Source organism: Echeneis naucrates, chromosome 10 (assembly GCF_900963305.1).
Source record: "Echeneis naucrates chromosome 10, fEcheNa1.1, whole genome shotgun sequence".
NCBI classification, from domain to species: Eukaryota; Metazoa; Chordata; class Actinopteri; order Carangiformes; family Echeneidae; genus Echeneis; species Echeneis naucrates.
In genome coordinates this window covers 25,504,749-25,521,425 of record NC_042520.1, presented here as the reverse complement: position 1 = coordinate 25,521,425, position 16,677 = coordinate 25,504,749, and the positions used below count along the sequence as shown (strand labels likewise).

The following is a 16,677-nucleotide window of genomic DNA, read 5'->3' as shown; positions in this document are numbered from 1 at the left end:
ATAGAACTGTAGTTACAGTCGTAACTTTCACTTTAGACTGAACTACTGAAATTTATTTCATGGGATTTTTGTGCCAAGCGTCGACTGCTGTTGCTACGGTGCGTAGTGAGGTAATGCTAATATGCATCATGCTAAGCAAAGTAATTGTACAGATATAACACTTCTTTTAACTCTGTTTGAAGGTAAAGTCACACAGCATGTGTAATGTGCAGTCTCCTGCAAACCCCGCATGGGTTTTGCTGAAAGTGTTGAAATGTAAGTGTCTTCTTTACTCCTTAATTCTGATGAACACAAGTTATTGTACTCGGTCCAAAGCACCTCAGAGAAACACTATCTAATCATCTCATCAGTCTGGACGGCATTACTTTGGCTTCCAGCTCCACTGTTAGAAACCTTGGAGTAATTTTTGACCAGGACATGTCCTTTGTCCCTCACATAAAACAAGTTAGTCGGGCAGCTTTCTTCCACCTGAGAAACATTAGGAAAATCAGAAACATCCTTTCTCAGGATGATGCAGAAAAACTAGTCCATGCATTTGTAACTTCTAGGCTGGACTACTGTAACTCATTACTATCTGGATGTCCAAACAAATCTCTAAAAGGCCTTCAGTTAATTCAGAACGCTGCTGCACGAATATTAACAGGAACTAGGAAAAGAGATCACATCTCTCCCGTGTTAGCTGCTCTTCATTGGCTGCCAGTAAAATATAGAGTAGAATTCAAAATCCTTCTTTTAACATATAAAGCTCTTAATGGCCAAGCTCCATCATATCTCAGAGGAGCTCATAGTTCCTTACTGTCCTAGCAGGCCACTCTGCTCTCTAGATGGAGGTTTACTTGTGGTTCCTAGAGTCTCCAAGAGTAAATCTGGAGGCAGATCGTTCAGTTATCAGGCTCCTTTTCTATGGAACCAACTTCCAGCATCGGTCCGGGGGGCGGACTCTTTAGTAACTTTCAAGACCAGGCTTAAAACTTTCCTGTATGACAGAGCTTATAGTTAAGAAGTTAAAGTCCTCTACTCTTTAGCTATGCTGCTGTAGGCCTAGGCTGCTGGGGGAAGGACTGAGCACCCCTCTCTCCCCCCACCCCCCATGCTTCTCTGAAATCCCTGTCTATCCCAGTTGCCAACGTGTATACTGCATTCATTAATCATGTTTCCCGAGGTCTCTGCCTCTCCCAGTCTCTGTCCTCATCTCGCTCTCGCTCTCTCTCCCACTCTCAACCCAACCGGTCGAGGCAGATGGCCGCCCCCCCCTTGAGCCTGGTTCTGCTCGAGGTTTCTGCCTCTTAAAGGAAGTTTTTCCTTGCCACTGTTGCCAAGTACTTGCTCATCGGGGGATCTGTTGGGTCTCTTTAAATAAATTTATGAAGAGTTTGGTCTAGACCTGCTCTATATGTAAAGTGCCTTGATGTAACTTTGTTATGATTTGGCGCTATACAAATAAATCTGATTTGATTTGATTTATTTTGTTTTTATTTTTTATATTGTAAATTTACAGGGCTTTGTGTGGGTTTATGATGTTGAATTATGTATTATTGTGTTTTCTGTCAATAGTCATAGCCCACTGCCGTATTTTGACGTATATTTTATATTTTATATATTTTAACAGTTTATTTTATTTTGTTTCAAGTTTAAACCACTATCTGTGTTACACAGTGCTAAGGACTTTGAAAGCACTTGGCCTGATCCATGTGAGAACTCTCTCTGTTAAATTGACATTGTCAAATTATGTCAAAAATAAACCAAAAGCTACACGAACCCCAGAAGTAATTGTGCCTTTGTGTGGTATCAAATTCCACGGGCTACATATGATTACAATTTTGCAATGGATTCAGTAGTAACAGCAGTTACTTTCGTCTCGACCATGACTTCCAACATTATGCCTAAACCATAAAACTTGGACATTTGAAACTTCAGGATGTGTTAGAAAACCTATCATGACCTATCATATTATTACAAATATGACACATGAAATGATAATCACAATCTTTAAATCGACAGGTTCACCACTTGAATTTACTTACCGGTCACAGTTTTGCAGCACAACTTCATGGAAGTGTGATGTATTAACAAGATTTGGTCTGGGGAGTGTTGCTTGCCGAAGGTGGTGTCGTAATTTGGCGTGTCTACATTCAGCCAGCTCTGAGTAAATCACTGTGTTACATTTGTACTGGCTCTCCCCGACACTACTATGTCATTAACTTGTGTCTTTACTCGTCCAAAGTTTGTACTTTTCCCTTCTGTCCTGATATCCTGTGCTTTACATCTGTACATTTTGCTTGTATACATTGTGTTCATTTTCCTCCAGCTTTCATTTTCTATCCATTCCTCTATCTCTCCTTCACTCTTGTCTTCTCTCTGTGTCACTCTGTCTCAACCCAACAATCTCAACCCCAAAAGTGATTCATAACTTTGGAACAGTAAATAACATTGCATTTCATTTTACTTTCTCATTGGTGTTATCTTTTGCTTTCTTTTGTGAAGGAGTGGTGTTTTGGACCATCCTGTGTATAGACTTATATCAACATTAATATACATACATTTGTTAATTCATCTTCAACTGCTTTTCCATTTCTGGGTCATGGGGTGCTGGAGCCAACTCCAGCTCACACTGGGCGAGCATGGGGTACACACTGGACAGGTCGCCAGTCCATCGCCAACACACAGAGACAAACAACCACTCACACTCACACCTATGGACAATTTAGAGTCACCAATTAATGCAAACATGTATTTTTCTAGATGGTGGGAGGAAACTGGAGTACCCAGAGGAAACCATGCAGGTGAGATCATGTAAACTTGGCACAGAAAGGCCCCAGGCTCAGGAACTGAACCCGCAACCTTCTTATTTTGGGGCAACAGTGCTAACTACTATGTTGCCGCGCTGCCCTAATATACATACATAATGTGTATTATTGTAACACGTACAGCACTGAATCTGTATTCATGTCCCTCACTTCTTAGTCTCTTTGGAGAGAAGCCAAATTACTAAAAGTACATGTATTTTGAAGACATACTGTATTTGTCAATAAGCCTTTTGTTCTCATTGATTTTACACCAAATTTTATATGTAGGCTTTGCTTTTGTTTTATATATTCACATAAATATAAATATATATTTAATACAATTGTGTATGGGCAGTTCTGTGTAAAGGTGTTCACTGATGTCGAAGACACCAGGCCTTGTATGGACACTACAGAGTGGTTGAAGGAAACACCAGCCCCTTTTTAGCTACAGGATAAACCCACTGCCCTTGTTACTTAACTGCAGCTTGGAAATCACAGCGCTTCTGTGAAATCACATGACTTCACATACACACACACACACACACACATTTGTGCTCAACATTTCTTTGCTTGGTTGCACCTCCCTTCCTTCCCAGTTGACGCCCTCTGAGTAGAAATAACAGAGCAGTGTGAACATCAGAGAATGGAACAGGGGGCAGAGGCTTCTTTAGAACACATCACCAGTTGAAGCTCAAACAGGACAAGAGACAGGAGTTAGTACGACATTGAAGTGTATAGAGGCTGCAGCTGTAATGTAAGTACTACTTCCTCTCTCTTATTCTTAGATTCCTGTCTACAGCATATTTGCTGCTAGGTGGAAAGCACTTTAACGAGTCATATTTCAGGAAGCTAAATATGTCTGCTGCTATGTTAAACAGCAAATAACATGTGAAACATTGTGTTCCCTGGTAGCTGCTGAAGAGCACTGCGGGTCAATCAATGCCTCAACCAGGACCTCTTGATAGTGATATAGTTAATACTAAACTTTTTTGAGAGGCTTGAGATCCTTGAAAATGACAGCAGCAGTGAGTTTCAGGTTCCAGGTCCTGGGACTGGAGGTTTTTTCAGTGTGGAATTTACATGCTGTGTGCACTTCATCCAGGTGTTCTGGCTTACTTGCACAGTCTAAAGAAACATGTTCATTGAGTAAATGTGACTGGCCTTAATGAATGAGACGGCTCAACTCAACAGCTCACAGCAACATTAATATAGAACATCAGCATCACTGGCTGATTCTAAATTACCCATAGGTATGAGTGTGAGTGGTTGTTCGTCTCTGTCTGCCTCTATGTGTTTGCCTTGTGATGGACTGGCAACCGCTCCAGGGTGTACCCAGCCACCAAATGTGAGCTGATATTGGCTCCTGCAATCTGGCAGATAAGTGGTAGAAGATGCATGAATGAAAGGATTATATGTATAAATATGATGACGTTCAGGCTGATAAGTAGACTTAATTTGTTTAAACATCTGCAACAAGAAAACAGAAAATCAACAAAGGACATTTTTTGTCATGCTGCTGATGGAGAAGATCACAAGTCACTTTTTTCAGGACAAAGTAACAGAACCCCTGTCCGTTTCTTTACTAAGTAAAGATAATGCACCGATACTTATATGCAGCATTTATTCTGTAAAGAAAAAAACACTTGACTAAAGAAGGAATTGGTCATATTAAGATATAAAGTCTTTGATTTTAACTTGCAGTGATTCAGGATCCAGCTTTCATTTGCAGACTTCACAGACCATGGCCTGTTGGTAAGTAGGACAACAGCAGATCCCCACATAAAAAGTGTATGCTGTTTCATCATCATTTTATCAGTGTGAGGCATGCTGGATGATATTCAACAGCTTGATCAATCCTTTTTTATTGCTATCAATACTCAGTTATAATGATTTAGGCCTCCTAAATATAAACTGACTACTGTTTGAGCAGAGGACTGTGTGCTTGGCCTCTAGGTTTGAGACCTTTACTGTTTCACCTATCAGAGCTGACCAGCACCAGTACTGGGAGCTGAGAGAACTGGCCCAGGCTGTCATTGGGCCACTCAAGCGTGGGCTTCATTCCTTCATCAATGTCTCAGATATTCTCTGCAGTGTAAATGGAGACATAATCCATCCTGGGAGCCAGGACTTTTATTATATCAGACACCAGATTGAGAACATGAAGACGCAGCTGGAAATTTCGGAGAAGGTTGCCAAAATAGAGCTTCAGTCCATGGATGAACAGACTGAGCGTATGATCGCACACCAGTGTCATTTAGTGGAGCAGAAAAAGAAGATGGAGAGCAAGTTAATGAAGCTGAAAAAACAACTGGAGTCAAACAAATCCTCACTGCAGAATTATAGAGAAGCTCTGGATAGAGAGAGGAGAAACCTGAGGTCAGCAGAAGACACAGTTGACCAAATGAGGCAGAAGAGAGACGAGGCAGAAACAATGAGGAATGTTGGGATTGGTATAATGTTTATCCCATTCATTGGATTGCTTCCTGGTGAGTAAAAACTGCAAGCAGTAGCCATGCAGGTTATTTTATGTATCATGATGATATCAAGTTGTACAATAATATAGCTACCTGAAATAAATAGGGGACTGATGATGACTACAGAAATTAGGATTTGTCATTGGAGCGTTCACATTATAAACATGTATTTTTTATTTTTTTTTTTTGTCACTGATCTGCTTTAGGGGCAGTTATAGCTCTGGCTAGTGAGGAGAACAGGGTCCAGGCCTCTAATGCTGTATACAGAGCCAAAGAGGAGGTGGAGAGTTGTGAATCTCAGGTGAGATCATACTCAAACAAGGTGTCTGACTTAGAGTCCCAGATCTGTAAAGCCCAGCGTGACATCCAAGAGGCTGACCACCAGATTGAGAAGATGCAGACCCAACAGCAGGACCTTTCCATGAGGCGGCGGGTTGTTGCTGACATTCAGGCTAAGTTGAGACAAGCTGTCAATCGCCTGGCGAAGCTGTGTCTGGTGGGGAATGTAGCAGAGGTACAAACCCAATATCTGATCCAGCTGGAGCCTCTGATAAAGGTGATGGAGAATATGACAGAGGCCCTGCATCAGATCACTGGGGATGAACTGCTGCACACAAGGGGCATACAGAGACTGATTTTGGCCATGCGGAAGAACCACAGTAGATTAAAAGAACTCACTCACACAAGTATGAGTTCAGATGAAGATTACTATTAAGCTTGGGGTGACTTTTGAAGACGGGACAGTACGTGGGTTGTTCGCCCAGGCAACAGGCCCCATGGCACTTCAAAATTCCCCTGGAATGTTTGTTAGTTTTTTAATCACTCTCACAAGATTCTGAAATAAATGCATTATTTTCCCTTGCAGATTTATAAAGTATTTCTGATTCTGATTTGGTTGTTAAGAGTTTGGTGGTCTTCAGGATGCCTTACTGTCAGTATGTGGCATTCCCAAATGTTCCTCATGTGTTTATGTGTGCAGTGTGAGGCTGTTCCACTTCTCCAGCACAGACCAATTCTGAATGGAGAGGTAGTTAAACACAGTGTGGGGCTGGTTCACAGCAGCACAGCACCAGCCCTGAGACCAACCAGCTGAATAAAACAACTTCACACCGCTTTCATTTATATTTGTCTTTTTTATAATACATATTTCAGTAAAATCTACTTCAATACAGTGATAGTAGAGGAAAAATAGTATATCATAGTTCAAAGAAGGCGCATTCAGTTCTTCATCTGGACCAGACACCTGACTCCCTTTGTATGAACAGTAGAAAAGAGGCTGAGCATGAAAACATCACAACTGAAACAGGAGGAAACGGAGAAAGTCTTGACGACTTTTGAGCAACATGAAGCTCAGTATCAAAAACACCAGTCTCATTAGCTAAATGCAGCTCTGGTTACAAAAGAGTTTCATGAACAGTCTTGGGCTCCAACCCATCCTCTGAGCCTCCAAGGCGCTCTATGTGTCTTTGTGTGTGTTTTACTGTGTCTGTCTTACCATCTGTGTTTTACTGCGTATCCAGTCCCTTTAATCCTATGTTTGGGTTCAGTATTCCTGGAGTTTAACATTGGCTGACAGTCTGAGCCAATGAGAGAGGAGTTCTACTCTGTGTCGGGTTGGGATGTGTCCTGCACTTCCACAGGAGTGTCCCACAGTCAGTCAACACTAACCCCCCCCCCCACCCCCCCAAAAAAAAAAAAAAATGTCCTCAGTGGGCCTGGCTTGAGACAGACATCTCAGGATGATCGGGTCTCTGCTGATGCTGCTTGTGGGCTTGACTGGGAAGGGACCTCTGCTGCTGCTGATTGTGCTGCTTCAGCCAGACAGTTGGCAGGCTTCGGGGATTGGGTGCAGATTTTGGGTGGGGAGGGGTATGGCTGGTTCACCTGGAACTGTTGCAGTGGTTGAGCCACGGCTGCTGGTTTGGCCAGGATTAGCTGTGGCTCTGCACGACCCCCTGTTAGCTTGACTGTAGGTGTGGATGCAGATTTAGTAGCGGCATGCGTCAGCGGTGTGGCAACAGGTTTGGCCTGGAGGAGCTGTGTGACCTGGCCAGTTGGGTTGGCTTGCATTAATGTGGCCAGCTGGTTAGCTGGGATAGTAATGATGGTGATCTTCTCTCCTGCTTTGGAGCCCGCTGGCAGTACAGTGGGCAGAGCCTGGATCACCAGTTTAGGGGGGGCACCAGCTGAGGGGTTGGCTACTGTTACTGGGACCCCTGTGGTGGCAGCAAGGATGGATGAAGAATTTAAAGTCACCTGACCAAGGGAATTGGTCATGACCACTGGCATGGCTCTGATGGGCCTGTGGAAACAAGGGGTGGTAGGAGGGATGTTAGGGATGTTGCGTTGGAATTTATTCAGTGAAGGACACAAATAACTAAATTAAAGAACAGAAAGTACCAGCTTGGCTGTTATTTTGGATGTTTCCTCAACACAACCTCCAGCAGAATGTTTTCAGTCTGATCTAGACCTCAGTCATTAAACCTCTACTTACAAAGCCTCCACCTCCAAATGTTTCAGACAACTAGTATTTGTCTGATTTGTTAAAGACTTTAAGTCAGTACTCATAGTCCCGCGTATCAAGACTGGTCACTAATGACCTCATGGCCACATTATTATTATTATTATTATCATCATTATTATTACTGGACACTCAGCCAATTGGATGCTGTGTCTGCTGGAATTTCAAAATAAGAGACAATTGTTATTTAAGATTACACCAACATGAACAGTCAAGTCCTTGACCTGTTTCCCAGAAGCAGATAATTAATCTGCTCAAACCACAGATTCTCATGTCTTTTAATGAAACCAGTGTTTCTAAACCCGAATCATGGTTTACTATGGAGGAGAGAAACCTACTGAAGACCAGGGAGGCTGTTTATAGGGCCAAAGACACTGCAGTGTACCATCCTGCAAGAGCTGAACTAAAGTGGGGCATGAAGAGGGTAAAAACTTGAACTTGTCTGAACCTGTTCTTTGCCCATTTTGAAGACCACCCCCAGAAGGTGAGGTTGGACGCAAACAAGGTGAGGCGCACACTGGGTAGAGTCAAAGCCAGGAAAACAACAGGACTTGGTAGCATCCTAAGATGTGGGCGCCAGTCATTTGTGGACCAGTGAGTGCAAGGTATTCACTAAAATCTTTAACCTGAGCCTGACCCTTGCAGTTGTCTCCTCATACCTCAAATTAGCCACTATTTTGCTTACCGCATAGCAGACAAACAATACCAGCCATAGTGACTATAGACCAAGCACACTCAGCCTGGTGATTGTGAAATGCTTTGAAAGTTTACATTTTTCCCCACATTAAAACGCACCATTGCTGCTACTCTGGACTAGCAACAGTTTGCATATCATACCCCCCCCCCCCCAAAAAAAAATCAACTGAGGACAATATCAGCATCACTCTTCAAACTAAACACGTCAGGATGCTCTTGCTGGAATTGAATTCAACTTTTAACATAGTTATTCCCAGCAGACAAAAAGTCCCGAGGGGGGTTTTCATAATTCATGCATGAAAGGGTTAAATATAGAAATCCATACTGTACACTTATTTTTAGCTGTCAGTATTAGCAGTATCAGTATATTGAAAATCACGTAAAAGAGCATCTTATGAGAATATTAATTTATGCAGGAGTCTAACAGGTGACTAATCTATTTCTCTGCCAATTACGTTGCATGAACAAAATAAAAATCCCCACTATATCAACCTGTTGTGGGTGTCAGTCAACTCAGCAGATTGTGCAATGACTAGGGCTGGGAGGTATACCGGTTCGTGTTAATAACCGATTTTTATATTTCTTATGATATAAATTTTTCATATACCTGGAACATCGGTTGAAATTGCCTAAATACACATTGGTAAATAGTTTGACAGGGGACTGCGCGGCTAAACACGCATTGAACAGAGCGGAAATAATAGTGGAGTTGCTGAATGTGGTGGGCATAGATATAAAGAGTGGACACTGCATCGACTGCTACAGCCTTGGACAGGTCACACACTCCACTCAGTGTAATCTGTTTGGCAGGCACAATGAACTGTCAGCGCATTAAATCAATCATAACTCACTGAATACTAATCTGATTTTCACCCGTTTTTTTTTTTTTTTTTTGCTGGAAACGTCATACATGTAGCTATGAAACTAAAATTTGCACCTTCCACACCATCAAGTAAAACTGACAAAGCCAAAGGATAGGTTATTAATATATTTGCAAAATCAGGGCCAGAATGGGACTAATTTTCAGCCCTGGAGTTTCATTCCTCAGACCAGCCCACTTTAGATCCCTGTTGACATGAACTTTTACCAGTGCAGTGTACTAACCTATTACATCACAGCATGGTATGCCGGATGCAACAGGATAGTGGGGTACTGCAGAGAGTCACTCAGGAAGACTAAAAACGTTTTTTCCTGAGAGAAGGGAAACTTTTAAAAAGTGCCTGCAACACATCAAACCAATATGCAATATCTTAACGTGCAATACCCCATCTGTAACATGCAATGTCCTATTGCTGCATATAACTTTAACTTAAATTGTTTCTTATATTGTTTCTGTTTGTTTTGTTGTTATTATTTGTAATGTTTAAATCAAACTTTCTCAGGGAGTGCCAATGCAAATTTGTTGTGATGCACTACTGTCAGATAGCAGTGCAATATCAATAAAGCCTCTTCTGTCCAAATTTAATTTCTCATCACATCCACATTGATTCATGCACTCAGACCTGGTGGCTGCACTGCTAGGGATGACTGTGACGTAGGTCTGCTGAGACTGGGTGGCAGATGGGGAGTTGGCGACCAGGCTGGCAGGGCCCTGATGGTGAGGCAAGTACTGGCTGGACAATACACACTCAGTATCTTCACCCTCCGTACCATCCTCCTCTTCAATCACACGAATATTCTTGGGCATGTCTTTAAACTGGTAAGCCAGCCGCTGCCCCTCCACTTTGGCCAGAATTCCACGTTGGTAGTAATACCTGCGCATGTGCACACACACGCACGCACACGCGCGCACACGCACGCACACACACACACAGACAGACAGACACACACACACACACACACACACACACACACGAGTAATGTTATAATAAAGACAGAGATGCACTCCTCTGGACTGGTGTTTGGTTATAAGGTTGACCTTAATGCTCTGCCCATGGTTTCATAGTTCATGTCGGGCTTGTTCTTGTGTTTCCCCCACAGCTTAGACACAGCCTTGGAGTCAACCAGTTTGAAGATCCCCTTTTCCCTCTGCATCCATTTGATGTAACGGGGGCAGGTGTTCTTGTCCTGCAGCAGCTCGAGCAGAAACTCCCACAAATAGGTAGTGTTACCTGTAAGATGAGCAGCATGGCGTTCATAAATCCTAAAGCTCCATATCACACATAACTTTACAATGATGTACCAATACAATGATGCTGAGAGGCAAACACTTCTATACCAATGTCAACCACTGTGTCTCAACACAATGTCAATGTCTCTGTAGAACTTGGGTCTTCCTTTTTATTACCAAAATAAACTGTAAATAAAAATAAATAATAATTGGTGAAGCCTTTAAAAAGCTTGGCTAAAGAGTATATAGCAGCAGAACCACTTGTCCTGTGTCTTCCTCTACGACAGTCATTTGGGTCAGGTGTACCCCTGGTGAACGACAATCGTTGAGGTTCACCAGGGGTACACCTGACCCTAACGACTGTTGTTCACATGTGACCACAACAATGGTCAAGTGAAACCAGTACTTTCACAGGTACTTTGGTGAACACACCCACAGAGGATAAATATCTGGGTCTTTCTCCACTGCCTTGGTCAGACTAGTGCGGACTAGTAGACCAACTAACGTGAACTGATGAAGCCCCTTGGATAAGTGGCAAAAAGTCTTCATAGACAAATACAAGTCCAGTTGCCTACGAATCAATTTTGAGACAGAGAACAATGACCTGGATAAACGAGAATCTTCATAGACATATTGCCCAACATATTATACTCATTGCTCTCTTGCTTGTAGGACTCTAAGATGTAAGTGTTACCACACTGCTAATATTTTGCTAAAAGTTGGTATCAAGTCTCATAACATTCCAATACTCACAGGGAATAAATCCTACTCTCAAGCTGCACATGTCAACTTCTTGTTGAGGTTACAGTTTTACGGTGGTTTGACTTCTTGGAAGTAGTATAATGTTAGCATGAGTGTTTGTTGTGAGCAAAGTGATAGCAAAATGTTCTGTGTATTGAATATTAGACATGCCAGCTGATACAAACCTTTACCCTCCCTTGGCCTCTTCTTAATACCCAGATCAAAGGAGCCATTAGAAGTAGGCTGATGTGACTTGGGCTTTCGACCCCCTACAGGCAAAACAGACACACAAACAGGTCCCATCACTCTGAACCACAGACGAAGTATTCAGTAGATGACCTTGTCGGTTCTTGAGTAACAATTTTGCAAATAGCTATATACGTAAACAGTAGCTGAGCTCAGATGGCTGAGAAGACTCCTGCACTAACAACTGTCCGCTGAATGAAGCCTTTGTTCTAGATGAAGCATTGCATGGCCCCCTGATGTCACTGTAGGACTGACCTCCTCTCTTCTTCTTGGCAGCAGGCTCACAGTCAGGAGGAATTGGAAAGGGCTCTTCCTCTATGGGTCCACACTCTGTAGATACTTCAACCACTGTCTCCATCATCACATCTTCTGCTGAATACACACAACATTCACTTGGTACTTCCTGCTTGATTGAAGTGACAGAGCTACTAAGATACTACAAACAAGTTGCTTAAAATTAATTTCACCACTGGTGTTGGTCTCTAGTGAATGGTCTGTACAAATCCACACATCCACACAAAAAGCAGAAACTAACAAAATCTAGCTACATTCAGATGGACGTGTTCATATTCAGCTTATTAGTTCTATTACCAAAAAAAAAAAAAAGAAAAAGAAAAAAAGAGAGAGATTTGACAGATTTGTCTCAGCATCGCATCATATCACATTCACCACTCTGACTACACAATGATCTTTGGTTGTACAGAGGCCAGATTATCCCTTATCATAGCACTGGAATTGGGTCGACAGGATCCACCCAGATGGTGTACATCACCCCTGGAAGAAGTCCTGCCTTACCCTATAAAGACAGGAAAAGATCTGTTCTGTCCACTCCTCTCTCTCGATGTACAAATTACACACATGCTATTTAGCCACTGGGCTATCCCGCTCCTCTGATACCCTCAGTAAGCTGTCCTCTTTTGATGCCTCCTTGGTAGTTGATGTGATACAGAGCTGAGGTTTTGCTCAACCAAAGAAACGCATGGGTCAGTGTCAGTATGTGTCCTGTCTGATGTTTCACAACAGCATGAGCAGCTTTGTCCCTCACAAAGTGGGGATAGAGAAGCTGATCAACTTCTTAATTGGAATCAGCAATCAATACCAGGTGTTGGTTCCCACCCTCAACTGCTACCTAGTTGGTCATCTATAAACTAGCTTGTCACGTCACTGAAGAGATGAACATCAACAATCAAAACAGCAACTCATGCTCTGACCACCACCTATGTCAGCTCACTGTTAGTGTGACTCACTACCTGAGGTGTTAAGTAAAGCAGGTATTGTGTTTACCTGTGCTGCGTTCACTGTGCAGTCCTCCTGGAGACTCCATGTGAAGAAGAGCTTCAGCTGCCTCAAATGTTTTGTCAAAACACACCATGTCATGACCTGACATTTCCACTGAAAGAAGAATAGCACACATGCTCACCGAGTTAATACATTCCAAATGATGACAAAGACAATAAGGCAACCTTGCTATCTAGAAATGTTGACTTCCTTCTTTAAGTATAGCATAGACAGTCGTGTCCTCCCTTCCTGTTTCCTGTAATCTGTTCTTGCAGGCAAATATTACTCCTGCCAGCAGGGCAGCCTCCTGTTGGCCTACTGTGCCATCATACTGTATGTGGTGGTCCACAGCTCAGAATTGCCTTTAAATCCGAAAAGCAACTGGTCTGCTCTGTGTCTGCTGAGATACACAACAGGCATCAGAATGAGCAAAGAGGTTGATCTGTGTCACTGAGACAGAGGAAGCTGGTGAGTCATGTTTACACCTGGACCATGTTGGAGAATACATGAGACTCATTACAGGGCAGTAGTTGCTAACCGGAGAAGGAGAGGAAGTCAAACATGTGCTCTGAGTCAATCAGTGACATTACTTTGTAGACACGTTCAGATGACTTTACCTCTCTAGAACACCTTTTTCAAAATTAGAAGTTATCAATTGATAACAGACATCTGTTGATCAAGTCACACCTGAGAGATAATTCATCCTCACCTGTTTCAGCCACCTCAGTGACCACTTCCTGCTCTTCAGCAACATCCTGCATCAGATAGGTCTCGTCATCATACACCAGGACCTGAGCTGAGTAACACTCCTCCACCTGGGCACTGGGACCTCCTCCACAATCACAGCTGGACAGCTTTCCTCTTGCAGCACCACACTCTCCTCCTCCCCTTCCTCTTCCTCTTCCTCTTCCACATCTTCCTCACCACTCTCCATGATCACTGCTTCCCCCTCTTGCTGAACCACATCTTCCTCCTCCCCGTCCTCCCCAGAAGGATGCTGCTCAAGCTGAACACAGTTTTGAATAACAATGGACTTGGTGAGCACAAAGTGACAACTGCCAGAAATGGCCTGAACAATGGATCAGCCTAAGTCAGAATCGCTGATGCCAACTTTGTTTGTTTTTCTGCTTTACACTAACACTGGGCAGCGTTATGATTTGTTTAAAATTTAGTTGTATAAGGTTTTTTCACCAATGTCAGCAAAATCTCTATGTGTTACATATGAAATCTGGAGCTCATGTCCTGGGCTGTTATTACTTTTAAATAAGACTACTCACACGTGAGCTGCAGCTGACAGGGTGGAAGGGGTTCCATCCTGACCAAGTCATTAACATGAATCAGGACACCATATTCACAAAGCAGCTAACACACTTACTAAAGCAGGAGAAAAATCTGGTGAGCCTGTCCTTAATTTCCATGCTCCTCCAGTTTTTGACTAGGGTAACTCACTAAACTTATTTGTTAAACTACAACTTCAGTCTTCAGAAATATACGGTCACCTCAGAAAGTTCCTACATAGAGATCTCCCAGCTGTCAGTAAGCCGATTTGTTCTCCCAACCATTGACTATCTCTGACACCAAATCTGTTCATCATTTAAACAGTATACTGCTTATATTAATGTGAATTTAGCATTTGTTTATTGTTTAAAATCAGAACGCAATAAGTAACTGTAATAAAAACCTTGAAGACTGGTCACCTTGTCACCTAATCTTGCCTACTTGTCCTGCTGCCTTGGTCTGATTCCACATCTGATGAAGATGATTCTCTGTCAGTCTAGTGGAAATGGGGGGAGGGGGGGTAATAATAATAATAATACTACTACTAATAATAATAACACACACACATATATATATATATATATATATATGATGATGATGATGATGTATGTTTAAATGTTTATCTGGCTCATGGCAGCTCTGGATGAACACAACAGGCAGTTTTCGCTGCTTTTTGATTAACAAGATTACATCTAAATGAAGTAATCCAAGGTCAGATGCAGCCCTTACCTGCAGAATACAGTATTTGTGTTGGAAGCTGTTCTCTTAACATTTTTATTTAACAAATGGATCCTTGAAAATTTTCAGGGTGTTCCAAGATAAAGTTCCAATATAATAGGTTTGAGGAAGTGAAAAATCAACTTAAACATCACATTCACACATATTCACTGGATGTTTTTCTGTAGCCATTATGAGGGACAAGATATTTTGCTGGACCAGGATGTTGACTAATATCTTGCATCAGACAAATGTCTTGTTTAGAATGAAAGGTTTTGCTCTCATGCAGTAGTTGTGGGGCTTTACCTGCTGGGGTTCCTCCACCACAGTGACATACTCCACTATGTTCCCTCCACCATCTGACACAACCACAGAAGTCATCACTCATTCCTGTCAAAATAAAGACACAGGTGTGAGGATGGAGATCGTTACCACCACAGAACTCATTTCAACACAGTTGAAACATGTGCTTGTGTGTGTATATATATGCCAGAAATTGTGTCATGTTAAAAGCCCCTGGGCAGCAGCACCTCCTCCTCATGACTAGTAATGTTGGGGTCTTTGAAACCCCAAGAGAACATACAACACCCTCATTCTTATGCTAATTCAGCTAATGTTTAGAGTAACAGAACATCTTTCACAATGTGATCACTGTTTTACAATTAGTTATATATTCATGTGAGACAACAGACACACAACATAGGATCTCTAATAGGTTTTCCTTAAAGGTGAAATTAAGTCTAACGAAGCTGCTTCATACCGATCTTTTCTGGGAGAATTCTCTCTACAGACGCATGGCAAATGTGGTCATGGTCATTGTACAAAAACTGCTTGACTAACAGACCACGACAACTTTTTAACCAAGAGGGATGTCTACTGACAGTTCATCCGTAATCTTTATTATTCTACACACAAGGGGTGAATGCGACCGGATGGCTACATGACAGCTCCTGATGTTACATCCGAACAGTAGCTGGAGATCGGAATTACTCTGTGCAAGACAATGTTTACTTTCCGAGCGTCTCTGGTTGTAGCTCCTGACTCTACGAACTCGTTGGCTAAAAGTTTCCTGCTACTTACCCAACAGGGGTTAACCAACTCAGTCACAACACTGGTAAACTAATACGCAGTAACATCACACATTCCGTACGACAGAACCAAACGAACACTGTCTCCCTCTTGAATAAGGACCTCCTGCAACTCACTTAGCAGGCGGCTAGCGAGTATCAACGCCGTATTTATTGAGGGCGTACACTGACCACCAAATGGCTCATTTAGGCATTTGCTTTGGGATTTGTGGTATATAGGAGGCTACTGATTGTGACGATTAAATGTGTTTCTATCCCTACCTTGTTTTGCTTCTGATAACGAAAGGTAAGCTACGCGGCTAACACTAGCTGGGCCTAATGGTAGCTAACATTAGCCAAGTGAAAGAGACCAAATCGATTATTTTGGTCGCATAAACAAGTCTTTGCCACAGCTCATTCCCAAGTGAACCACGAACTAGACACCTAAAAACGTCCTATATCCAGATCTGAGGAGAGAATGCGGATGAATGCCCCCGAACTTGTGTTTTGATGACTGCTAGCTTCCTGCTATTCTGTAGCTTTCCGGCGCACCGCCTCTTCGCCACAACCGACCTAACGGGTCAACTCTCAGACCGCTGTGATGTCACAACAACACTCCGCCCATCAACAATAAGGACCGCTAATTTGTAGTTTTTTTAGAGATGTAAACTGAAACTATTTCAGACTCCCCTTAAAGGTAGAGGACAGCCAGTAATAACATTCACTTGAATGTGACAGCTCACAGTTAACCTAGTGTCTTATG

At 42.5% G+C, this 16,677-nt stretch overlaps 2 protein-coding genes across 2 annotated transcripts; one reads left to right on the top strand and one right to left on the bottom strand.

Moving 5' to 3' along the window:
- The first annotated feature begins 3,389 nt into the window (after positions 1-3,389).
- Positions 3,390-6,374, top strand: LOC115050010 (centrosome-associated protein CEP250-like). Its single transcript, XM_029512702.1, has 4 exons — positions 3,390-3,540; positions 4,488-4,538; positions 4,740-5,272; positions 5,467-6,374. Exons 2-4 carry the CDS (start codon positions 4,528-4,530, stop codon positions 5,973-5,975), a joined length of 1,053 nt encoding a protein of 350 aa, XP_029368562.1. The 5' UTR covers positions 3,390-3,540; positions 4,488-4,527; the 3' UTR covers positions 5,976-6,374.
- On the bottom strand, positions 6,357-16,394 carry LOC115050009 (ETS-related transcription factor Elf-2). Its single transcript, XM_075353373.1, is given in 10 exon segments — positions 6,357-7,562; positions 9,980-10,231; positions 10,396-10,588; positions 11,520-11,597; positions 11,830-11,946; positions 12,859-12,966; positions 13,562-13,678; positions 13,681-13,756; positions 15,154-15,237; positions 16,197-16,394. Coding segments are annotated over 9 exon segments (1,584 nt in total). The 5' UTR covers positions 15,229-15,237; positions 16,197-16,394; the 3' UTR covers positions 6,357-6,994.
- Positions 16,395-16,677: the final 283 nt, after the last annotated feature.